Source organism: Thermobia domestica, chromosome 8 (assembly GCF_964235325.1).
Source record: "Thermobia domestica chromosome 8, izTheDome1.hap1.1, whole genome shotgun sequence".
NCBI classification, from domain to species: Eukaryota; Metazoa; Arthropoda; class Insecta; order Zygentoma; family Lepismatidae; genus Thermobia; species Thermobia domestica.
Genome location: NC_137461.1, coordinates 30985754 through 31013135, shown reverse-complemented (window position 1 = coordinate 31013135; position 27382 = coordinate 30985754). Strand labels below are relative to the sequence as shown.

At 35.8% G+C, this 27382-nt stretch overlaps 2 protein-coding genes across 2 annotated transcripts in view; one reads left to right on the top strand and one right to left on the bottom strand.

The window, feature by feature from the left end:
• The first annotated feature begins 338 nt into the window (after window positions 1-338).
• LOC145691605 (brachyurin-like) lies at window positions 339-25570 on the top strand. Its single transcript, XM_081767009.1, has 7 exons — window positions 339-473; window positions 1849-1981; window positions 7931-8093; window positions 11013-11179; window positions 12811-12906; window positions 16379-16524; window positions 25326-25570. The coding sequence occupies exons 1-7, from the start codon at window positions 429-431 to the stop codon at window positions 25497-25499; spliced, it is 924 nt and encodes a 307-aa protein (XP_081623135.1). The 5' UTR covers window positions 339-428; the 3' UTR covers window positions 25500-25570.
• A 1333-nt stretch (window positions 25571-26903) lies between these two features.
• The window catches only part of car (vacuolar protein sorting-associated protein 33A), a 55217-nt gene continuing 54738 nt past the window's right edge, over window positions 26904-27382 (bottom strand). Inside the window, exon 12 of the mRNA XM_081768322.1 lies at window positions 26904-27292. Coding sequence (XP_081624448.1) covers window positions 27207-27292 — 86 coding nt within the window. The 3' untranslated portion in view covers window positions 26904-27206. The remainder of the gene's footprint in view (window positions 27293-27382) is intronic.

Genomic DNA, 27382 nt, shown 5'->3' with positions numbered 1-27382 from the left:
AAATATTCAGTTATCTTTTACAGTGTTATACTTGGCTAACGCATTTCTTAGCACTTGTAGATGAAATAAACTTTATTATTATTATTATTATTATTATTATTATTATTATTATTATTATTATTATTATTATTATTATTATTATTTATTAAATCTTCAATAAGCCTTATTTGCGCTTACAAATGTTTGCTTATCAGACGTATTTCTGCTTATCACGTCCTTGACCATATTCAAGCATGATAAAAGTTAGATAACAGCTGATTGACGAGATTAGGAAGCACTTAACACCGTAAAATTTTATTGACCTTCAATTAACAATAACAACATATTAATTAATTGGCGCTAGAAACCACAAAACGTTTCATGTTAATGATTATAATATTACAATAAGAGAAATTTCAAATAACGTTTTTGTTTAGAACAGTATCAATATGAAAATTTTACTTCTAATTCTATCAGCAACTGTATTCTTCACAGTAAGTTTCTTTTTTTTTTTCTTAATCCATTTTGGTATTCTTGCTGTAGTTATAATCCATACATATACAAGGTGTATACATACATATACAACTTTAAAAACTCATATTGATTTATTCACGTATCTTACAGACATGGTTTTGGTGTTGTTTTGTAGCAAAATACAAGTTTTGACTCACGTAGTACATTAGTTCAGAAACAAGCCCCTGCAAGCGCTAGGGGTAGTTGCAACAAAGATGGCTGCCTTTACTGGTCCCGAGCGTGCTAGCTGTTGTGTTTTGGTTTGAAGAATCCAAGTCTGCGACAACTGTGGAACGTAATTGCCGTACAAAGTATGGTAAAGATTCTCCCAGTTGGCCAACTATTTATCAGTGGCACAGGTGTTTAATTGAAACTGGATGTTCGGTAAGACACAACAAATCTTCAGGTCGTCCCCGTACGTCTGAAGATCTTGTACAGCAAGTAAGACAAGGCTTTGTGAACAGTCCTGCAAAATCAACCCGGCGTACTTCTCGATAGCTGGGGCGCCCCATAGATGACAGTTTGGCGTGTGTTGAGAAAACGGTTGCATCTCAAACCATACAAATTACAAATGGTGCAAGAATTAAAAGACACTGGTAAAATTGCTCGTAAGGAATTTTGTGTGGAAATTCTACATCTGTTGGATGAAGATGAAGAGTTCATTAAAAAGATTATTGATGAACCTCTTTAGGTATAAGATAAGAAAAGTTGATCTATTTTACTACAAAATGACATCAAAACCATGTCTGTAAGCTAAAGAAATAAATCAATATGTTTTCAAAGTTCTAAATTCCTTTCTCATATACCTTGTACTTAGAATTATATAATTGTGTGATACGTATAAGAATAAGAATAAGAATAAGAATTATTTATTGTCGTTAAACAACATGATGATGTAATAGACAACGTCAAAATTTAAGTTTGCGTACATATAATATTTACAATTTTAATTAATCAATACAATATTTTATATTTTACCTAGTACTACTTTTCTATTCTAATACTGAAATTTCTTCCGTAAATTCTGAAATACTGTATATACACTTTTCTAAGAGCCACTTTTTACAAAAACATTTAAAATTTTTAATCTCCATTTCTCTCACTCTAGGTGGCAATAGATTATACAATTTCATCCCTATATATTTCATAATTTCGAAGCTAAAATCTACAGTGGACAGATAAGGTAACATAATTTCGGACTATTTAGAATTAAAACCAATCAATGTTGTATGTCGTTTTGTGGGGGAGTGTAAATCTGAGTTCCTTAAATGCAATGAAATTTCACGAGTTTTTTTTTTTAAATGATTATAAAATATTGATTTGATTTAACTTGATAAAATTAGCTATCTGTTCTAGGTACTTCCACATGGAAATAAGTTAAGAAATATTTTACAATCCAAGGGCAAACATTTCCCAAAAATAAAGAAGGAGCAGTTATTTATGGCCGGAGATGATGAATATGGTTTCACAAACGATGTAAAAGTCGTTCGTAAGTAAGATTGGATCACTCAATCTAAACTTTATTGAATATTGTAGTTATAATTAGTGGGTTATATAACATAGATTATAGCGCATTAATGGATTTAAATTGTCGGTTTTTAATAAATTTTAATTTTTTAAAAAACTACTTTTCTTTTAATTTCAAAAATTTGGAACATATATGCGCATTAGAAAAAGCCTTGCAGCTCCTAATCTGGAGCACGCCTAATGTAGCATTCTCGCTGTTGATAGATTTTGGTGAGCGGTTCCACCAACACGCAGTGATGCCAATCTGAGAAGTTATAAAATCTAACCTCGAGAGTCAGAAAATGTCATTTCGCTTTTGCATTTCGCGCGTTAAACTTATTACAAGGTAATAATAATACAGCAGGGTCAATCCATACAAAGTGATCGAGAAAAAAGAAAAATTGCCGCGTGACCATCTCCAAAAAATCTATTTTTTCATGAATGTTTATCCTTTATCAGGGTACTTCAAAACCACAAATAATTATTTTTTTTTACAACATCTCATGCCGACGCAACGGCTACCGCCATTTTGCGTTTTTTCGATTTTAGACGTTTACGTTGTTTTAAATATCTCAGCATGTATTTGTCCTACCAAATTGAAAATTGCTGGACGTCTCCAACTCGTACAGAGCTAACACTTTAATCTCTTAACATTTTTTCCTAAAACAACTTGAAGGGGGTGAAATCAGGGTCTGCAGTAGCAACATTTTTGGACATTAAAGACATGTTTGGGAAGAGGAAACAACTGACGTAGAGGTCTGAATTTGTGTGTGCATGTAGTCCGGGTCATAAGTTAATACACAAAAATTTACAGACCTGTAGCTGCTCCCAAAGGCCTGAAAAAATATCGTAAAGATGAGGAATTATGCCAAATTAGCACATTTCGCTATCCAATATCTCCAATGGGCCTGGATAAAAAAAATCTGAAATTTTGGGAATAGTTAGTCGTTTAGCATACCATAACACACAACAAAGCTCATTTCGTGTTTTTGAGCAGAAGGGGTCGAAGTATTAAGTAATGACATCATACTCTAGGAGGTGTTTTGTTCGTAAAATATACTAAAAATTTGTTGTTGTGAAGTAAAATAAAGTAGGATGAATGGTTATTCCAGTCAAGACTCTTAAGTTCGTTTCTTTCCTCTAGTTGTGACACTGTCTTATCACACCCACAACAGCACTGGTGAATAATGCCGCTATCAGCAGAAGGCCAGGAAAGTCAAAATGCACCCTTGACAAAAAGTCCGTAAGTACTCCTTGCTCTTGTTGCTTGCTATATCAATGATAATCATTTTTATTCTTGTTTTAACTGTCAATTCATGCAAAAGACTTGTCCTTTCGTTTGATCTACTTTCTCAAGTCAGTAAACACTTACTTGCTGTAAATACAGACTGCGGAATGTAAACGTCATTACTTAATACTTTGACCACCTTCTGCTCAAAAACACGAAACACGCTTTGTTGTCTGTTATGATATACTAAAGGACTAACTATTCCCAAAATTTCAGAATTTTTATCCAGGCCCATTGGAGATTTTGGATAGTGAAATCTGCTAAATTGGCATAATTCCTCAAATTTACGACTTATTTTCAGGTCTTTGGGAGCAGCTACAGGTCTGTAAATTTTTGTGTATTAACTTATTACCCCGGACTACATGCACACACAAATTCAGATCTCTACGTTAGTTGTTTCCTCTTCCGAAACATGTTTTCGATGTCCAAAAAAGATTTTATGAACAAAACACCTCCTAGAGCATGATCAGTACTTAATACTTTGATCCCCTTGCCCAAAAACACGAAACGCGCTTTTTTGTGTGTTATGATATGCTAAACGACTGACTATTCCCAAAATTTCAGATTTTTTATCCAGGCCCATTAGAGATATTGGATAGCGAAATGTGCTAATTTGGTATAATTCCTCAACTTTACGATATTTTTTCAGGTCTTTGGGAGCAGCTACAGGTCTGTAAATTTTTGTGTATTAACTTATGACCCCGGACTACATGCACACACAAATTCAGACCTCTACGTCAGTTGTTTCCTCTTCCCAAACATGTCTTTAATGTCCAAAAATGTTGCTACTGCAGACCCTGATTTCACCCCCCTCAAGTTGTTTTAGGAAAAAATGTTAAGAGATCAAAGTGTTAGCTCTGTACGAGTTGGAGACGTTCAGCAATTTTCAATTTGGTAGGACAAATACATGCTGAGATATTCAAAACAAGGTAAATGCTTAAAATCGAAAAAACGCAAAATGGCGCCAGCCTCTGTGTCGCCATGGGATGCTGTAAAAATTAATTAATTGTGGTTTTGAAGTACCCTAATATAGGATAAACATTCATGAAAAAATTAGATTTTTTGGAGATGGTCGAGCGGCACATGCTTGATCGCTTAGAATGGATTGACTCTCAAGGGAAGTATGAATGAGCTCATATCAAAACCTACCGTAAAATTTTATTCAGAGGAAGGAAGTCCCACAGGAAGACCACACACTAAAAAGCAGCTGCGTTTTCGAAGTGGAATTAACCAAAATGGCAGATTGAAACGTCGCGTATCCATGTCCACAATTACACAATACGTTCAGTATCACGCCTTGTAAACGGCCTGTTAATAATAAAAAGTCAATAACAACAATGTGAATATATACTATACCTAAGGGGAAGTTGTACGGTAAGGTGAATCGTGACAGCAGCCATCTTCAAATCCGCCATCTTGAATTGAGATCAAGTTTTGTAAATAGGAATAGGGCAATATGATACATGATTTTGGGCTACAATTTAAGCAGAAAAACAATGGTAGTAATAGTTTTAAGATACGTGCATTTGATAAAAAGCTACAGGCATATTTATTGTGTATGTTTCCATATGCATAACTCAAAAATGAAACAGCTGTCCAAAAATAAGTTGTCGCTTTTGAAATGTAACTTCTACTTGATAGTTCCACAATATATTTCAATGATGGACGAAAGGAAAGCAGAAATGAGACAGATCAGAGGAAAATTGCACATACAGAATTTAATATAACGATTTTGTTATCAGCGATTTTGGCTAAATTTTCGTATTATCTGGTCTATCCCCGCCCCTATTCAACCAATTTGGACCAAATTTGCCGACTAATCTCCTACAAGTGTATAGCTTTGCTCAACAACATTTGGAACAAATTGGGAAAATACAGAGATCAGAGTATTTCCTATATTTTCGTATTTCACAATTTGTTCGACAGCTGCTTCATTCGGGAGTTGTTCACATGGAAACATACACAATAAATATGCCTGTAACTTTTTACCAAATGCACGTATCTTAAAACTATTACTACCATTGTTTTTCCGCTTAAATTCTAGCCCAAAATCATGTATCATATTGCCCTGTTCCTATTTACAAAACTTGGCCTGAATTCAAGATGGCTGCTGTCAAGGTTCACCTTATCGTACGACTTCCTCTTAGGTACAGTATGTACCCACATTATTGTTATTGATTTTTTTTATTATTAGCAGACCGTTTACAAGGTGTGGTACTGAACGTATTGTGCAATTGTGGACATGGATACGCGACATTTCAATCTGCCATTTTGGTTAATTACACTTCGAAAACGCAGCTGTTTTTTTGAGTGTGGTTTTTCTGTGGGACTTACTTCCTCTGAGTGAAATTTTACGGTAAGTTTCGATATGAGCTCATTCATACTTCCCTTGTCAGTAACAAGATATGAACATTAAACTATTCGGTCTTCCATTTATACAAAATAGTTCGTGAATAAGTATTTCCTTAAGCGAAACAAGTTTTGTGTAGTGTAAAAAGCTTTTTCAGGCCAGCAATCCTGAATGAGGTTTTCCTGGGTTTTCCTCATTCACACCAGACAAATGCTGGGGTGGTACCTAACTTATAGATCCCAGGCCACTTTCTTCCTTCCCTGTCCCCGGATAGTGTGCTCGCCGAGGAAAGGAAGGGAGGAATCCCTCATACGTGACGGGCTAAATGACCATAGATGCCGAAAGTCCGGAAATCTAAATTCTAAATATCTAAACTAACTTCGTTCGTCATACATTTTGTGTAGAATACTTTGCAAGTTGATTGTTTATCACAAGAATTTTTTTTTCTTTCTTTCATTCACACGTTCGTTATTTTATTATCTTCTTTCTTTAAGTACCAAAATACAAGTTTCGTTCTTTGGTGGTTGATTTTTGAGTATCAAACTCTTTATGAACTATTTCCTGAGTAGGATTTAAAAAAAAAAAAACTTGACAACACTGATTTTACGAATTTTAATGACTCATTATGTCTACTTTCCGCCTCTAGAAAATGTTATTGGGGTGGATTTGATATAAGTGAAAAATTCGATACATGTTACCCATTTCCAGAAATTCAAATTTTCAAGAAATTAATGTTAAGTGAGTGAAACGCTATAACAGTAACAGAACAACAACTTGTTTGCAGTGGCGGATCTAGAAGATAAAAACTGAGGGTGCCAGCCATAATCCAGACTATGGAGGTGTATCATGAGATTACAATTTTTCATGGGTCCTGCAAACGTTTCCAACTTAAGTCTCTCCCGATAAATATTATGGTTAGGTTGGACGTTGGCATTATGGACCTTAAGTGTTGTGTTACACATTGCATAGAAAGAAAAAACTGCAACTCAAACTGCATGTAACGTTTCAAAGGTTTTCCAATAAAGAGTTAAATGCAACGCTTACTATAAACTTTCGAAAATATATAAATAATAGCTTCAATTACTTTTGCCTCTCAAAAAAGAGGGCCCCAGGCCCCCTCGGCCCCAAGCTGGGTCTGCTACTGCTTGTTTGTATACATAATTTCTTTCTTTTCCTCTTTTTTTTCTTTTTTTCTTAGAACACTCATTAGAAAGGAGATTTAAAATTAACAGTTTAAACATATTGCATTTTAGAATAATTGAATATTTTAAAGGAAAACATGTACACTACAGGCACGTAGCCAGGATTTCGTGAAGGGGGGGGGGAGTCCGTGACATGAAATACTGTAGTCAACACACCAGGGCCTCGATAATTCTGAACTATTTTACTGGAACATATATTGTTTCGTTTAGCCAGGATTTCGTAACAGGGGGGGGGGGGGCGTGACATGAAATTCTAAAGGCCCAGGAGCTCGATCAATCTAAACTAGTTTACTATCAACACTTATTGGTTTATTATGACAATAAAATGAGGATATGTTAGTAAGTGTTTTAATAACAAACTATGAAGAAATCTCGTGTAAAAGAATAAAAAAAAGTATTGATAAAGATTATACAATATTTACGTCCTTTCTCTGTTTATTCAAATATAACAATTTTCCTTTCATTTTGACCTCAACTATTATATATATATATAAAAAAATTACATATCCAATAATAAAATATTTTACAATATCTGCGTTACTTTCTCTGTTGAATCCAACATTAACAGAACTTTTTTTCCATCTAAATTTTTGTTTTTATTATTCCGTCAACTACTGTCTGTTCCAAATGACAGGTTAAAGAAGCAGTAGAAAGTTGTTTTTGAAATAAAACGTTTGATACTGCAAGGATGCGATGACGAAAAATTATTATAAAAAATGTCCACGCTGTTACACAAAGTGATGAGAAAAAGAGTGCTTTCGGAAGTTTGAAATCTCCCTGACTAGTAGCAGAAATTCTGAGAATTCCATAACTTTTCTAGAAAGCTCAAATTCTCCGACTCTTCCAGGGCATCTCGCTCACCTCACCACCATGTATTGCAAGTAATACAAATCTCCTCATAAGAAAGAGTAACCAAAAGCTTCCTCTAGTTTATTTTTAACGCTGATCCTTCTTTTTCTCATTTCATTTTGTTTCATCCTATATTATTTTTTTTTTTCATTTCTGGTCTCGAAGAGGGGGGGTCCGGACCCCCCGGACCACACCTTTGGCTACGTGCCTGTACACTAACTCTTTTGATATTGTATATTACAGAAGACTGTGGAATTTCAAATCCATCATCACGTATCTCAGGCGGAACACAGGCTGCACCAAACCAATACCCATGGCAAGTAGCCATAGTTGATAGTATGGAGGTTTTCTTTGGAGGGGTTCTTATCTCTGATCAACATGTTCTCACGAGAGGATACGCAGCTACGTAAGTCAACTGACACATTTAGATCTAAAGGAAGCAAATGCTTCAGGAATTTTGATGGTTACTTCCGCTATTCATACTTCCTACTGTATTTACAAGTATTTAAAAAAATACACTAACACAAGTGAGTTTCGATTCAGAGTGTAGGTTTCCAAACTACATGAATTCAATACTCAAACTAGAAGTAGCACATCTATAACTACTGATTGTAATAGAGGAATAAGATCAAAGATAAAATCTGTTATTCGAAAACGTTGAAACCACATTACAAATCCTTTACTCGTCATCCATTACTGTTTTTGCTCTGTGGCGATAATAGTGGAAAACAAAAAACCTTAATTTTATCTACTTCTGGTTTGAATACAGGATTAAAAGAGTAGATAGAAGCTATTCTTGGGACGGTGAATCGATTGTAAGAAAGAAAAAAGCAACTCATGATATCTCTTACAGTTTTTGCTCTGTAAAAATCAGTATTGATACCAGAAGTACTAGTAAATTACTTAAATAACATGGGAAAGACTTTTTTAGTTTCCTATAAAACCCAACTAAAATTGATTTTTTTTTTTTGGTTACTTAGATAACGCTATCAGAAACCCAGGCCTCCCAGCTGTCGTATTTTCCTATTTTTTCCTATTTAGAATTCTGTAAGGAATGCGGCACCATTTTGGCAGCTCTGGTTGGTAAGATTAAGGATCGTAGTCCCCTGAAATATCCGTTAGCCAAAGGACTCACTACTTTGAATCCTGAAATTATCGTTACCCAACCAACATTATCAGTACAAAGATTGTCTGTTGCTCTTGAAGTTTTCGTTTCAAAACAGCAAATTACAGCAATTACAGCAGATGAAGTAAAGAGGCAATACACATCTTTCGTAGGCCCCAACCTTGAAAGTTAATTTGGAGTCCTTTCCAAATGAAATGAAATGAAATTCTTAAGTTCTACGTCCCACGTTATGCCGGTTATGCTAAAGGAAACGGTGATGATGAGTAATGAGTGAAATGGTGGAATGAAGAAAGTAGGAGGAAATGGGAGAACCCCGAGGAAACCCACGCACACGGTGTTTGTCCACCGAGTCCTTTTCAAGAAAAGCAGACAGGTTAGATCAGTTATACTCACAACTACTCAAAGGCAAAGAGGAATATATACAACTGTATCATTTTGTGAAGAAATGCCTTATTATATCTCATGGAAACGCCTCTGTTGAGTCTGGCTTCTCAGTAAACAGAGATATCTTATTACCTAATCTTCAAGAAGTGTCACTTATTGCAGAACGTCTAGTGTATGATAGTGTTCTTAAATTGGGAGGCATTCTGAACATCAAAATTACGAAGCCCATGATACATTATGTGCAAAATGCATCACAAAAAAGAAAGGAAGCATTAGCAGAAAGTCGTCTTCACAAGCAACAACTGAAGGACGAACAATCAGAGTGAAAACGAACGGTTCAAAAAATCAAAAAACTTGAAGCTAAGAAAGCCAAACTTCAAGAAAACACTGACCAAGAGATTGTTAAATTAGACAACCAGATAGAAGTGTTGCAGAAACTGTAAAGAATCTGACTAACGTTGTGAAGTGCATTTAAATACAGTTTTAAGGTTGTATATTTGTTCGTGAACATTTAATACTACTCAGTGATAGATATGTATGTATGTAGAAAATTGTATTACGTCTGTGATAATGGTCTAAGTTAACCATCTGTATAAACAAGAAAGTTATTGTATAGGTAAACCTATTTCCAAAAGTTTTTGCATTTAAATTCTATTATGGTGTGATGACTAAATAATAAAAATAAATAGGAGTGGAAAGGGTGGCTGTGAGGGGGTGAAGCGAGGCCTCTAAAATAGTCACAAATTACAGATAAATGAATTGGTTCGTTTGTACTTTTGTAGAATATTGTATAAGCATATAAACAATGATGATAACTTACAGTTCACTTTAAATATGTTATTTTTCACGAGTTATACTAAGAAAATGGATAACCACAGAGTCAGCGAAAATTATAATTTTGTCAGGAAAAATGTCAGAAAAAAGTCAGGAAATTTGATTATGCTTGCTTGGTAGACACCCTGCTGCACCACTCTTTATTTTGTCGAGTATTGTTCAGTGATGCCAACCTGAAACAATATGAAATCCCATGTCGAGAGGCAAAAAATCCCATTTTACGTGTGAATTTCCCACGTTATACTAATTAAAAGTATGCTGTAATATTAAAAATTAAATTTCTTTGTGTTAGTCATTTTTTACAATATCTAAATGAATAAGCTGTCAATTTCGATCTTCTCGAAAAATCCCATATATGCTGCTTTTTATTCCTTTCCGAGAAAATAAGGTCAAAAACTCCGATGATATGGGATTTTCCCCACACATTGGCATCACTGGATATTATTGTTGCTCTTTCACACTGGTACGTCTGGCGGTGAGAAAACAAATTTATTTTCACTTTCTCACACCTGGTGTCGCTTAAATCGGAATCTTACGAATTTTCTTTCCGAAGTAGAGCGTGCTGTAAACAAGAGAAATCTCATAGGATCGTTCAGAACATAGGAAATGACGTGCGATCTGATGCCACACACGTTGACATTGTGATTCTACGAAAAATCGTAAGAGATTTCCTAGGATCTATCCTACAGTGTATAGCAGGCCTTATCCCATTAAGTTTCATTGTAAATGGCAAAATATACCTCTCTTTGTAGTTCACACATATGACACTCCAGTTATTAAACTCAGTGTGAAATCAGAATGATAATCAATATAGTAACATTTCATTTTTTTTTTATCGCGTTTAACATGGATTCTAAATACTATGAACATTTAAAAAATAATTACCCCTTTTATAGACGAATGTGTACGTAAATATATAACATTCATGTGTAACATACAGTATTAATATGTTTAAGTATTAATGTATATGACTTTTAACAGATTTTCTGCTCAATGGAAAGTAACTGTTGGTGCTTACAACTTGTCTGATGATCAAAGTGGTCTTGTATATAATGCCACCAATGGAACTCTGCATCCCTATTATATCTATGGTTGGAATGAACACGATATTGCAATTTTAACACTTCCTGAACCAGTGCCAATATCAGGTTTGTTCAAAATTTAATATTTTCAAACTAAGGTTATATTATTATTATTATTATTATTATTATTATTATTATTATTATTATTATTATTATTATTATTATTATTATTATTATTATTATTATTTCAATAGTTTAATTAGCCAAATACATCCAAAAATTAACACTACTTTTGATAAGAACATCCCAAAAAATTGAAATGAAGATCAATCAGAATATCCCTAGGTAAACAGAGAGTTACGGTTTATTACCAGTGGCACTACATGTCATGAAAGCTTATTACCAGTGGCACTTTATGCTGTGAATGGTTTATTTCTAGTAGTGCTATATGCCATGAATAGCTTATTACCAGTGGCGCTCTATGCCATGAACAGCTTATTACCAATGGTGCTATATGCTATGAACGGCTTATTACCAGTGGCGCTATATGCCATTAACAGCTTATTACCGGTGGCACTATATGCCATTAACAGCTTATTACCAGTGGCACTATATGCCATTAACAGCTTATTACCAGTAGCACTATATGCTATGAGCGGCTTATTATCAATGAAGCGATATTTCAGTGTCAGCCAGGCTTGCCAACCATACAATAATTTATCGTGATATATGATAAATTAAGCCTTAATGCTATATACGATTATGCCCTCGCGATAACAGGTGAATATACGATAATTTTAGAACGCGCTTTTTTTTTCAGCTTTTGAATGTACAAGTAAATTATAGATGAGCATTAAATAATTATAAAATACACATACTGAGGTTTTTATTAGTCATTACCCTAAAAATAAATCAATAACGATTTGAGAATTGGCAAATAGAAACCTTGTATCCAAGGGATGGAAATATTGTTGTTGTTCAGAGTAGTGTTAACAAAGATATTTTTTTTAAATGATGAGAATAGTGACTCCGATTTGGAGTTCAAAACTGAAGATTACTAGATAAATTTATTATATACTATTGCCATTATTAAGTATTATATTTGTTATAATACTTAATAATGGTAATAATATATAATAAATTTATCTAGTAATCTTCAGTTTCGAACTCTGAATCGGAGTCATTATCCTGATCATTTAAATATATAATATATAAATTTATTATATATCATTGTCATTTAAGTATTATATTTGTTTCTACAATTATAACGCGCATAACGATGTACCATCATCTTTTGTAATATATGATAATTTTAAAGACGAAAATCGATAATTTTGTTCTCTGAGGTGGCAACTTTGCCTGTCAGTCCGGAAACTTTTGGAAACACTCTCTTACAGTGACATTCATCTTTTTACATTACAATTTTATTTAGAAAGAGTGTTACGTCAGTTCTGAAATATTTCAAATAGAACTTGCATACTTAACTTTATATATTCATTAATTCGCACTATACCTGAAATAGAAGAAGCAACAAAAATATGTTCGACTTGAATAACCATTACTTTATAGTTTCAATTTACATTATTATGTTTAGATTAAGTACCACTGATTACAGAATAATGATAGGACCCGCTAAACTGGCAGGGATCGAGGATTGAGTTCTCGGCAGTCCAATTGTTTGATGTTTCTGCTAGTACATAGTACTTACGACTTTTATAAGTAGACGCTAACAGTGTAATTTTTCAATTCTTCCACAGATAATATTCGACCTATCTGTCTGCCATCTTATTCTGATGTAGATAACGATTTTGGAGGTGCAGAAGTAACAATAACAGGATGGGGACAAACCAGTAGTAAGTTTGGGTAAATTAATGTACGAAGTATGATTTTGGCTGGAATTATGAATCACATACACATTTGTAACTTGAGTGACATGAGTTACATATATGTAACTTAAGTTATGTCTGCATTTGTCAAGATTTATTTAAATAATACAGGGTATCCTACACAAAACCGGCATGACTCATCCACGAGATTCAAATAACACTTTAACAGCAATAATGAACTAAATAACAATGAATAGATAATAGTAACAATAAACAGTTACCTGTTTATAAGAGATGCTGGAAGTAGTGGCCATGGGCATCCAGGCATCGTTGACCTCGTTTGATGACGTTACCAGCAACATGCTTTAATTCTGCAGGCGTGGTATTAATTTCTCTAGTAATGTTCCATTTAAGATCGTCTACTGTGTGAGAATTGTCAGCATACCAGTAGCGTCTTCTCTGGGTGTGCAAGTCGTGTGTTAACACCCACGAAAAATAAAGAAAAGGTATTTTAATTTAATTAAACGGATCGTCAGAACTTGGGATTTTTTTATTTTCAACGAGACAGAATCAACTGTTGAAGTGCAAAAGAACAGAGAAGTGCTGTGCGGTCTCCGTCATGTTTTGAGGAGGCAACTCTGCGAGTAAGTCGTTGGCAACGCTTTGGCTGAATTTTCACTGTTTTTAGAAGACTCCTATTGTTCATCCGCTTCGTGTTCCTCACCTCGTTCTTGTGTGATCCAAGGTGTTGGTTAGGAAATCAACGTCTTGAGTTTTCTGCTTGTCTCAAGCATTGCCAAGTCTATAGATTTATTTGTGGATGTACAGATATTTTATAGCAATACGGAAAACACTTTTTTGGGGTAGAGGGGGTATGATCTACGCACTTTTTTATTGCTAAACATATCATTCAATTCAAAAGTTAATGGTGCAATCGACTTCTTCCTAAAATATGTGTAAGGAGTACGGTGAAAAAAAAAACATAATTTTTTTCTCGATCCAAGTTGTGTTGGAAGTGTCAGTTGATAAAAAAAAAAAAAAAGCCTGGATGTTAAGCTACAGAACGGTTTTCCATTCTGCCTTTTTATTTCCCTAATTTTCATTTACTTTGTCGTTAGTGGGTCATCCTCAAGACTTACGGTTTCGGGCTCCTATTATTGTTTCTAAAGCAGTAATCCAGAGGTTTCTACGCAAAGAAAGACGGCTTGAGCTGAAATTCACGTAATTGTAAGTAAATAATTGCTTGTTTTTGATTTTCAGTTTCATATTTTGAAAGTATATTTACTTATACTATAATTATTCTAATTAAATATATTCCTTACGTAATAACATCCTCCTTGATTGCTCTTTATAATTTCCAGACAAAATTGTTAGAAGTAAATTGCTATTTTGTAGGTTGGCGTAATAGGACATTATGCAGTGACGATCATGGTTCCTTACTTTCGAAAATTTGGAGAACTTCCAGGTACAGACTATATTCAGGAAATCGATGGGTGGGCAAAGTATAGTCATTATTAAATACTCGTATGCTGAATGCGAATGCCACTAAAATAGTTATGCGTAAATTGAGGTAAATTTATCACAATATTTTTGATCACTAAAAAAAATCAGAAAGGAAAAATCTTTGCTCCTGGAAAGAGGGGGTTTTCCCTCAAGTATCGCTTATGGTTGTGAGGGTTAATATATTTTTCCTTTCTTGCCAAAGTCTTATCATTCAAGATATCCCAAAGCAAAATATTATAGTGCTTTTACTGACGCTAAATTCTTAATTGTGTTTTCACTAACATTATAGCACAAAAACACATTACTCTCTGGTCAATTTTCAATTCATTGCAAGCAAATGAACTATAGATACTGTGCAGCAACCCACAATTATGTGTGCTACTGCTCTAAAAGTGTTAAAATTTAATAACAAACATTTGGACAGTTTATTTCAATTCCTAAATGCAAATTACATCAAATTAACTGATATTTTCAATTCAACCGATACATAACATTTATTTCAAAGATACATTCTCAGACACTTGTGAAAAAACTTGTATTTTCATTTTTTCATTCTTAAGGCAATCAATAAACGAAAGACTAGTTTATTTTCTATCTTCATCAAATCCTTTCTATATTGCAACAGCCACATCGTTGAATGAATACATATGTCATTGTCCCCTTTTGATCAAAATCACAGCAGACACGTATCATCGGGGGCAGTCATTATTAAGTTTGGTTAAATAACGTCGAAGAAAGCAACGTAAACTTCACATTGGAGAAGACTTCGCTCTATTCAGCTTTGAGGTTCATTGCTGTAGATACCATCCAGAAGTGTAAATATACATCTTCCTGAATCCGAGAGCAATCCACTTACCGCCTACCAATCCTCTGGCAGTTTTGACGAGATTTCATTCATATCGTCAATCTTGTCTGAAGTTTTCAATTTCCAGCCAGGAAGTGAGACATTATCGAGAATACTCCATTCATCATCCTACAGTTGAGTTGAGTTGATTTTGAGTTTAACGTCCCGTTCAGCAGCGAGGCTATGTGAGACGTGGATCTACTGATTAACGTGGAATCCGAACCACATGAGCTCCCGCCGGGAATCGAACCCGAGTCTCCCACTCATCATCCTAGAAGTTGACACCTTCTGCCAGGACCAACAATACAGTTAAGGATACAGCTCATTCCTCCTAATATTTAAATCATTTCTTCTTACCTTCTTTTACCTTCCTCCCAACAGTCTTCATTTTATTAACTTGAGTTCATTGAGTTTAATTTATATTAAAAGCTCAATCCCCATTCTTATGAGTTCTGTGAGAAATATCAGTTTTCATTCTCTTTCATAATTGCCATTTGAGATTACTATAATAAATTAGCTTTAAGTAAATGTTTTAAATCTGAGCTACTAGAACTTATGTTCGCACTTATTCATAATGGAAATGCGATTCCATTGGAGTTTACCGCTCTACCAAAATTCCTTGCACATAGCGTAAATTGTTATATTTTGAACTTGGGCTTCATCCCTAAGCCTCGGCACAATACAACACAACAAAATTTTACCGTACTAGACTGTACTGTATAACAGGTATGTAATGCACCAGAAATACAATAAACAATGCAGCATCGGAAAATATAACACGATTAACATGGTTCTCAGGTCTTAACATTTTTTTTCCGCTTTACTTCTTTACATTTTTCTGGCGAGAATCTCTATCCCAAAACAGTATGATTTTTGTGGAAGTGACTTTTACCTTATCCTGTATATAAAAGGTAATTGATTACGTTATAACTATTGTTAAACAGAGACACTGCATTATTTTTTTGTATCCATTACTTATATATATATTTATAATATTAAAATATATTTATTGGCTATTCGAACAAAACTATTTGTCGTCGTTTTAAAATTACAACCTCAAATCAGTTTATAGGAACATACATGGAAATAGCAACTAGGTTAAGTATACAGTGTTATACAGAGTATTTAGTCTAGGTATGTATTTTCTTTTAGATGGTGGACCACGATCTGACATCCTACAAGAAGCTCACACAAAGGTTTTGGATCCCGAATCTTGTAATAAGGCTTACCTTGTGTACCAAAATATTTCTGAGTCAATGATATGTACTGATGGAACAAATAACGTTGGAGCTTGTTTCGTAAGTAGAAGACAAATATTGAAAACTACGAACTATTTACACGACGTGCGTCGTGACACCTTAGGCAAAGTAAGAAGACAAATACCATTTAAAACACGTGATTTGTTTGAATCACATTGTTTACATTAGTTAACCGTCCAGTTAATAATAAGTATAGCTTGATATTGTAAAGGCAGCATAAATCACAGTCGCATCTGAGAGTGTGCGGCTTTATAATGTTAACAAAAGAGATGGCAATTTTGCAATCAGGGTTCACCATCCTTAGTGCAGCTCACGCTCAACGATCTCAATAAGGCTCACACTAGCAGACACTCGAAATCGCTCACGCTCACTAATGTCAAGGAGGCTCATGCTAGCAGAGACTCGCATTCGCTCATGCTAATTTCAAACTGACTTAAGCTAGTTTAGATTTGCACTTCCTCGCACTCACTAATCTCAATGAGGCTCATGCTAGTTCAGACTTGTACTTCCTCGCGATCACTAATCTCAATGAGGCTCATGCTAGTTGAGACTTGCACTTCCTCGCGATCACTAATCTCAATGAGGCTCATGCTAGTTCAGACTTCCACTTCATCGCGCTCACTAATCTCAATGAGGCTCATGCTAGTTCAGACTTGTACTTCCTCGCGATCACTAATCTCAATGAGGCTCATGCTAGTTGAGACTTGCACTTCCTCGCGCTCACTAATCTCAATGAGGCTCATGCTAGTTGTGACTTGCACTTCCTCGCGCTCACTAATCTCACTGAGGTTCACGCTAGTTGAGACTTGCACTTCCTCGCGCTCACTAATCTCAATTAGGTTCATGCCAGTTGAGATTTGCACTTTCTCGTGCTCACTAATCTCAATGACGCTCACGCTAGTTCAGACTTGCACTTCTTCGCGCTCACTAATCTCAATGAGGCTCATGCTAGTTGAGACTTGCACTTCCTCGCGCTCACTAATCTCAATGAGGCTCATGTTAGTTGTGACTTGCACTTCCTCGCGCTCACTAATCTCAATGAGGCTCATGCTAGTTGAGACTTGCACTTCCTCGCGCTCACTAATCTCAATGAGGCTCATGCTAGTTGTGACTTGCACTTCCTCGCGCTCACTAATCTCAATGAGGCTCACTCTAGTTGAGATTCGCTCATGTTCGAGTTCGCTGTCCTCAATGAGACTCACTCATAAACATTATTGGACTCGCTCTCACTAAGTATTCGAGCTTGCTATTACACTAGTTAACAAATTTAAACTTTTTGTTTGTTACATGAGAAAAATCACCTGATCTTAAAGGAACTTTTTGCGCTGAATTCGAATATGCACTCGGTTTCTCTCCATCACGTACAGTTTTCCCGTAACAGGGATTTTCGGGAAATTCCCTCAAAAATTTCCCTTTTTCAGATATTTTATTCCCCTAGCTCCTGTCCCCTTACATATAGTAACATAGAAATTGTTCTTTCTAGAGAAATAAATATATTTGTATGTATACTGTGTGCACTGTTTATTGCACCTGATAGTAATGCTTTCAGATCTCCTGAGTTGGGATAAAAACGATTTGCTTTATTACTACAAACACAGACATAAAAATGAATATTTACAATAGTCAACAACACACTTGTATTGCTCTCTGTAAATTAGAAACGTGTATAAAAAATAGAATGTACTTCCAACGTATATTTTTTTTTAAACGTACAGTATATGTATATCTTAATACATATATATACAATTCTCCAAGTTTTTTCGTTTTGTTCATGAAATGGTTATCAATATTTGTTATCAAATGTAACAGAATGCAAAAGAAAGAAAGAATGGAATACAGACTCATTGTTGACAACAATGAACTAATGCAGTCTGAATTTTCCACTACGGTATCGTTTCCCCCCTCCCCCCGCGCATTTTTTTCTTTCTTGTGTTCTTGACACCTGGTGAGGGAGTTTTGTGGTTTAACACTACTTCACTTTCAAAGTTGTCTTTGCTGCTAAAAGTGCTTTCATGTTTGATCTTAACGGCATTATACCCAACTAAGACCAGAAGTTTAGTTTGTGATCAGTACAATGGCGTCAAGAGGACGGCGTTCGTGTGTTAACTCACCAAATAGATTTTGTTATGTGTGTGGCCAGTTTGTAGTTAAAGGACAGTGTAGATCCATCACGCCATCGGTGAAACTAGCATATTATATATATTTCGGATGTCGTGTGGGAGATCAGGACAAAACTTGGGCACCCAACATAATTTGTGCGTCGTGCTACGTCACTTTACTTGCATGGGCCAAAGGGAAACGGAGGTTCATGAAATTTGCTGTACCAATGGTGTGGAGAGAACCCACCAACCATCTGGATGATTGTTATTTTTGTCTCACAGTAGTTAAGGGACATTCTAAAAAAAGCAAATACACAATAAGTTATCCCAACGTTAAATCCGCAATTAGACCTATTCCGCACGGGATGAACTTCCACTTCCCGAGCCCCCTACCAACTGGGAAGAGATATGGCCAAAAGACTCTGATGATGATCATGACCTTGATGAACCATCGACATCAACATGTACATCCAAGAATCCAACGTTCATCCCTGACTGTGTTCGCGAGCCACATTTCATCCGGCAATGTGAACTTAATGGCCTAGTCCGTGATTTGCACCTGACAAAACAAGAGGCGGAACTTCTGGGATCAAGGCTCCAGCAGTGGAACTTATTGGATGCAGAAACGAACATATCAGTGTACAGGAAAAGGCATGTTCAATTTCCAAGCTATTTCTCAATGCAAGATAATGTGTGCGTATGTACGGATATAAATGGGTTGATGGCGGAGCAGGGGTGTAGCCAGCAGGTTTGGGTAGGGGGGCCCGTCGTTTTTGAGGGTGGGCAGCTACAATGTACAAAGCCAAAAAAGTGTTGCTGCTAGTGTTTTTGAGGTCTGAAAGAAAGGAAAATTTGGTTTTCTTCTAGAAAACTAAAAACACTATTTTAGCTTATTATTATTATTATTATTATTATTATTATTATTATTATTATTATTATCCATAAATTATATTCAAGATAGTTTTTATTATGCTTAATCAAGAACTACTGCCCGGGACCAAACGCTATACTTTTGTGCATAACTAGAAAGGTAACCAAGAAAGTTCTGTCCCTTTTCGTGGAAGTCTGTGTTCAATTGGATCTCACACCGTGAGTTGAATGCGAGTGGAGAAAAGGCGAACGTCAGTTGTTGGTGTGGGTATATCCAACATACTACCTGGTTGTGGCAATTCAGACACACTGTGAACTTGCGTAAAGACAGAGGGAACATAGGACATCCACAGAGCGTCATAAGAGCATGTATGCTGAACGAGTTCAAATGGAGGTCAAACGCCGCTGTAGCGAGACAGACGATATGCCAGGCCTTTGGTGAGAGTGTCGTGACGACGCGGACATTGCAGCGATGGTTTAACAAGTTTAAGGACGATGACGAAACACCCGAAAACACCACGTGCCAGAAGACCAACACATGTACAAAGAGGAACTGGGACTACAATTCAGTGTGTGGAGAAACCATTCGGCAACACATCCATCAATTTGTGAAGCACTACAAGTTGGGTCAATGGGTCTCACATATTTTGACTCCGGGCCAGAAGGCAACGTGGCAATCGCCTATGTTTATTTACTGTTTCGGAGCCATTTCTGGACATGGCGTTGACATGTGATAAAAAGTGTGTCCTATACGAAGCTCCACGGCGCCGTCATCATTGGTTAGCATCCCATGAATCGATTTCAAAACAGCCGAAACCAGCACTGTACCAGAATAAGGTCCTTCTGTGTGTTTGGTGCATCGTGCATCGGGAACTGCTACCAGCTTGTCAGAGTATCAATGCAACTGTGTAGTGTTAGGAGTTGAGCTGTGCTCAACAAAAACTCAAAACTCTGGAGCCATCGCTTCTGAATTGCAAATGGGTCCTCGTTTACTGGACAACGCTAAGTCCTACGTGGCTAAGATGACTCAGGACACCATTTTCCGCCTTGGATGGGAAATAATATTGCAACCACTATATTCCCCGGGTATTGCACCGTCCGATTATCACCTGTTCCATTCTTTGAACAATCACCTTAGAGGACGCCAGTTCAGATCCCTAGTAAAAGTCCAAAATGCACCTGATACTTTCTTCGTTTCACGGCCCACCAAGTTCTACCGCGATGGATTCCATGGCCTTCCAGAACGTTTTCAGAAGGTCGTCGATGCTGATGGGGACTATTTTTGATCTTCCAGGTTAGGTGACATATCGATGTTCGAAGGTGGTGGGTGAAAAAGCAACAAAACTTTTCTTTGTTACCTTTATATTTAAATTTAAGACCTTGTATACAGAACCTATATACACAAGATTGATTTTCTTTGAAATTTCACTTAATTTCTTTACGGTTTCCTGACAAAAATATTTATTATTCGTGACTAAAAAAACATAATTATTTTATTACACTGAGTAGAAATAAAAGAGAGAGCGAATGAAATCCAAATTGAATAAAAGCATTGTTTCTCGCCAAATTTTCCATCCTCTATGTCTTTTAAAACACTTGTTAAAGCATATAAAAATATACTGTACTTACAAATCAGTTTAATACATTTGTTTTATGGCTGTATTTGTAGTACCTTGTTAAAACGTTTGTTTTCAAACTGTCAAATATAAATCGCAGTAAAGTGTGTAATCTGCTGTCACAAAAAAAAGTATCCTATGTTTCAATCGGTATAAGGAAGAGATACTAAACTATTTTTCGATCGGTATGGAAAAAAACAATATTTCTCCTTACTATTTACCATAAGTTATTAATTGTCAATAAACTTTATTACTTTTAAATGAATGAAGCAAGATAATTTTACTATGATATTTTAAAAGCTGGTCATTTGGGGGGGCAGGAAACCATTTGGGGGGCCCGGCCCCGATGGGCCCCCCCTTGGCTACACCCCTGTGGCGGAGCTAGGAATTCCTTACGTTCCAGAAGAATGGAGGTTATTTATCGACGCGTCAAAGGTCAGCCTTAAAGCTGTCCTTTTACATAATGGAAATAAAAAACCTTCTATACCACTTGCGCACTCAGTGAAGATTAAGGAATCCTATGACACCATGTCAACTTTGCTAAATCTTATAAATTACAAGGACCATTGTTGGCAAATATGTTGTGATCTCAAGGTAGTTGGTATTTTATTAGGACTGCAGTGCGGTTACACGAAGTACCAATGTTTTTTATGTTTATGGGATAGCCGAGCTGATGACAAACATTATGAAGTGAAGGAATGGGAACCTAGAGTGAATTACGTACCTGGAGAATGCAACGTCAAATACGCTCCTTTGGTAGATCCTAATAAGATATTACTACCGCCACTTCATATCAAGTTAGGACTTATGAAAAACTTTGTCAAAGCCATGGACACATCTGGTGCAGGTTTTAAGTATTTGCGAGATAAGTTCCCTAACCTGAGTGATGCTAAGATTTCAGCGGGAGTGTTTATTGGTCCCCAAATTAGGAAATTAATGCTTGATGATAGCTTTGACAGCAAGTTAAACAGTGCTGAGCTAGCTGCCTGGACAGCATTTAAGTGTGTTGTGCGCAACTTTCTGGGCAATAACAAAGCTGAGAGTTACACAGAAATCGTACAGGACATGATACAGAAATACAAAGAGTTGGGTTGTAGGATGTCTTTAAAAATCCACTTTTTGCACTCCCACCTCAGCTTCTTTCCTGCTAACCTAGGTGCTCTCAGCGACGAACAGGGGGAAAGATTCCACCAAGATATAATGGCAATGGAGAAAAGTTACCAGGGACGATGGGATCCTTCAATGATGGGGGACTATTGTTGGGGTCTTGTTAGAGAATGCAACATTTCTTACAAAAGAAGGAAGTAGTGTACGTTTTTGTAACCCAATGGAAGTTTCATATATTGTGATAGTTTTGATTGTCTTTTCATGACCTTTTGGTACATTTGTATTATTGTTTATTGTAAATTGTCACACTTGTAAATTATATTGTATTATATTTTATATATGTGTTTGTGGTAATAAAGCAAAACGTTTTACCTCAACTTCAGAGATCTGAAAGCATTACTATAAGGTGCAATAAACAGTACACACAGTATACATACAAACATATTTATTTCTCTAGAAAGAATAAAGCGATTATTACGAAACTTGGAGGGTTTGTTAAATATGAATCAAAGTATACTTAGGTATAATTTCTATGTTAGTATATGCAAGGGGACAAGATCTTGGGGAGTAAAATAAACGAAAAGAGAAATTTTTGAGGGATTTTCCCGAAAATCCCTCTGTTACGGGAAAATCGTACGTGATGGAGAAAAACCGAGTGCATATTCGAATTCAGCGCAAAAAGTTCCTTTAAGAACAGGTATTTCCTTTTATGTAACAAAACCTTTGTTAACTAGTGTTATCAATGAAGCTCACAATCACTCGTGCTCATGCTCGCTTACTTCATTGGTGCTCTGGGTCAGTCTGACTATGGCGAAGTACCAATTTACAAGAGGGGGCACAGTGGTTCAGTGGTAGAGCGCTCACGAGTTTGGAAGTTACAGGTTGGAAATATATATATAAATTTTAATATGCAATCAAAGTTTAAGGTTTGATTTTTTGTTGAACTTGTACTCCCGAATTTAGGAGCTACTTCGCAGTTTACTATTAGGAGCTAGTTGGCTTAAATAATCAATTTTCATGTAGCTAATATGACATCAAGTACGCCTTTACGGCAGAGCAAAAACAAAGAGAAATAATTAGAGCGAAAAAGATGAGAGGTGTGTAACAGAAGAAAGATTTTGGAAAGACCCGAAAGTGTCTTCCGCTCTGCTTTTTAGTCTGTTCGTCTAGTTTCTGAGATTGGAATCAACAAGCTATGATGTCATAAAACGCCGAATAAAAAAATGACTGGTCCACATGAAGTAATCAGGCCAACAGTGCTCAATGAGAAGGCAGGTTATATATATATATATATATATATATATATATATATATATATATATATATATATATATAGCAAAGTTGTCAAAAATAATATAGTTAATCTGACACTTTTCAGACAGTAGCTAGCACTGCATTGTGAGCGGTACTGGGCTTTCAAGGCAAATGATTAGCTAATGATGATAAAATGATTCGTTACTTGCTAATTGCATTACTCTGTGAACTAGAGGCGTGGGAGACCCGGGTTCGATTCCCGGCAGGAGCTCATGTGGTTCGGATTCCACGTTAATCAGTAGGTCCACGTCTCATATAGCCTCACTGCTGAACGGGACGTTAAACTCAAAATCAACTCAATCAACTCTGTGAACTAGACAGAACATGATTAGCCTATTGAGGTTCCAAATTATTTTTGTCCATATTCGAGGAGCGGTCAATAAGTTTTTATCCTCATTATGGTTGAGGGAGAAGGGTCAAATGCAGACATATGATTAGTCTTTCTCTACATAGTCATCAAGCAAAGTAACACATTTCTGCAACCGGTCTTTCAGCTTCCACAACCCCCTCTTTGTAGAAAGTATCGCATTGGCTGGAAAACTGGTGCTCCACTGCAGCAATGACCTCCGCATTTGAAGAAAAACACCTCCTTTCAGAGACTGGAAACAAGAAGAAAACTGACGGCGCGAGATCAGGTGAATATGGAGGATGGGGAAATAATTGATACCCTAGGCGTTGGACAAGATTGGGCATTATGAGCGGGGAGCATTGTCAACTAACAGGCGAACACATTTGGTGCGGATGCCACGACACTTTTTCTTTAGGGCATTGCAAAGTTTTTCCAGCAGACTTCTGTAATATGTTCCAGTCACACTATGCCCATAAATTAGGTAATCCGTAAAAATAACGCCCTTACAATTCCGGAAAACTGAAAGCATAACTTTCTTAGCAAAAGGCTGCACACGGGTCTTTTTAGGGGATGGGAAGCTGCTATGTTTCCACTGTTTACTCATTACTTTAGTCTCTGGGTCAAAGTGATATACCCAACATTCATCCATTGTCATGAGACGATCGAAAAAGTCGCTCTCATTGAATAAAAAAAAAAAAGAGCGTTCAAATGTTAATTTAAGATTACAGTTATTTAAAATGTAATTGTACTGAACTAAAATCAATACAAGTTTGCACATAACAAAAGGAAAACTAATAGTCTCTCCAAAGAACAAAAGGTATGTTGAAGTTATCACAGAAGAGATGAATAAATAATGAAGCCCTTTCCTGCTTTTTCTCCTTATAAATAACATGGTACTCACGCTTTCCCACGTCAAGGTTAAAATATTTCTGTTGTGACGAATAAGTCTACAGAGAATATCTTTTAAACATTTAAGCTTTCATACAAACATGAGGGAAAAATTTGATATGTTCGTTTTAGCTTTATACCACATTCTCACGTATTTTCTTTAATGGAAGTTAGGTCCTGATTTGAAATTGAAGCTGCAAACGTGTGTGTGCTATTTGATTATTGGACAGCCCATTAACGAAAGAACTTTTTAATTCGTAAAGCGAAATTTCAAGCTTAACCTAAGATTAGGTGACACTTTGTGACGAAGTGGAGTGAAGACCAATTATATTTAACGTTAAAAATATGTACCAGGCAGCCAAACCTTCAAAATAACCTGAATTAAAATTTAAAATTTTACCGATAAATTGGCTTTCCTATATTTTGATTTTTTAAAGTATTTGTTGCTGTTATTTTAGGTCTGCTTAAAATTTAAGAAAAATCATACTCCTAAATGTTTCGTTTTGATATCATACTTTCTTTTTAATTTAAGGTCTAAAATTAAAACAATTTCCTATTAGCATTGTCTCGAGTTTTCTTTTCTTTCTTTCTTTGAAGGCTGATTTTGGAGGACCACTTAATTATAGAAGAGGAAATGTATCCATTTTGTTGGGGATCAGTTCTTTTACAGCACCCCATGGCTGTGACGTAGGAGCTCCTTCAGTTTTTACAAGAATAACAGCAGAACTTGATTTCATTCACAACGTAACTGGGATTGTTATAGATCCTTAGACTCAAAATAAAATTATAAACAAAATTGAAACATCAGAATCCTGAAAAATATATATTTACGTTTAGGAATTTTTTATTATTTTTTTAAAAAAAAAATTAATGGTATACGACAGGTAAAAAGGATTTATATATTATTGAATTCACTCCTATTGAGAAATCGGTATGATATACAACCAGTTATTTTCTCCATTTACCGTAATATACAATTCAACCATCAGAAGCATTCAAGAATTAATTGAGAATCCGTATGGTCTGAGTGTTTGAGAACCAACTTTAAGACTGATAGTACGAGAGGTTATCGTAAAGTTTTAACTATCAACAGGAAGTTATTTACGACATGATTATGAAATTTTGCCAGTTGTTATGTTTACTTTTTATGTTCTTGATGTTAAGCAAACTAGCTCCTAATGATTGTTATTTTTTAGTGGGTGTGCCAAAAGTGACCAAGTGCAACATGGATAAGATTGAAACTCGCAGTGTGGTAAAGTTCCTGTATTTGAAGGGTGATAATGCCAGACAAATTCATGACGAGGTGAAGGCCGTATGGCGCTGATTGCCCATTCTATGACACCATTGTAAAATGGGAAAGGAGACTCCAAATTGGTCATATGTCTCTCACAGACGACCCAAGATCTGGAAGGCCATCCCTGACGGATGATGCAGCCACTGTGAAGAAAGTGGAGTGTTTAATCTTCGAAAACAGACGTGTAACCATCCAAACGATTATGAATGAAACTGGACTCAGTTATGGTAGTGTGTGGAAAATTATCCATGACGAACTTCACATGTGTAAGGTATCTGTGCACTAGGTTCCTCTTTTGCTGACACCAGCTCACTCATCTCAAGCTGCTGTCGACAAAGCAAGGGCGTGTGGCTTCTAGATATTGCAGCATCTGCCTTATTTTCCTGACCTCGCACCCAGTGAGTTTTTTCTTGTTTACCAAACGAAGAATCTGTTGCATGATCGCCATTTTGAGAACACAGATGACATCATTCATAAGGTGGAAGAGTGGTTTAAAGCACAATGTGCAGACTTCTACAATGACGGTATTCGTAAAGTGAAGAACGCATGGAGAAATGTGTGAATCTGGGTGGTGACTACATAGAGAGGTGTTAACAACTACAAATCACAACAATCCCTGTATCCTGATTTTTTTACTATGATAATTAACACTTTACAATACCCCCTCATATGTAAGCCTGTTCAGGGAGCGAATTGGGAACCTTAGTGGTTAACGCAGGGTACAGTAAGCTAAAGACAAGGCTCCTATTATAGATCCAGTCGTACATTTTTCACTATCTTTATCTTATTACATCTTCAAGTTACTGCGAATTTAACAACATACGGTTTTGCAGTTCCTGTGCATGTTCAATCATGTTTCAATGTGTAGTAAAACTCATACATATGAAGTATCTGCACTTTATTTCACAATATAAATACATATAGTCTGTACAAAATATATAAAACAACATTTTACAGTAATTCATGCATCATTCACTTTGGCAAATTCTGGTGAATAAATTATTATTTTTACTGGCAAAACAGTATGGAATGTCTTTGTTTAAAGGAAACTAGTAAGATCCTTCAAATAAATATACAGGGTGTTTGAAACAATAAAGGTGTCTTCGTAGCTCAGGTAAACAGATTGTAGTTGATTACAGACGAAGAAGAAAAAGTGTTAATTTCCTTTATGGTTTATACAGCTTTCACGTGCGTAAAGGCTCTAACAAAGGCTTCAGAAAAGTGTTTCCGTTAATAAGCTTCGTTGTAGCAATAACAAACTCCACAGGAGCTGCAAAAAAATAACAATAGGTCATCTAAATACAATTTATAAAACATTTGGAAACTTTCAATGTTGCTTTTTATGCTGACACATCACATT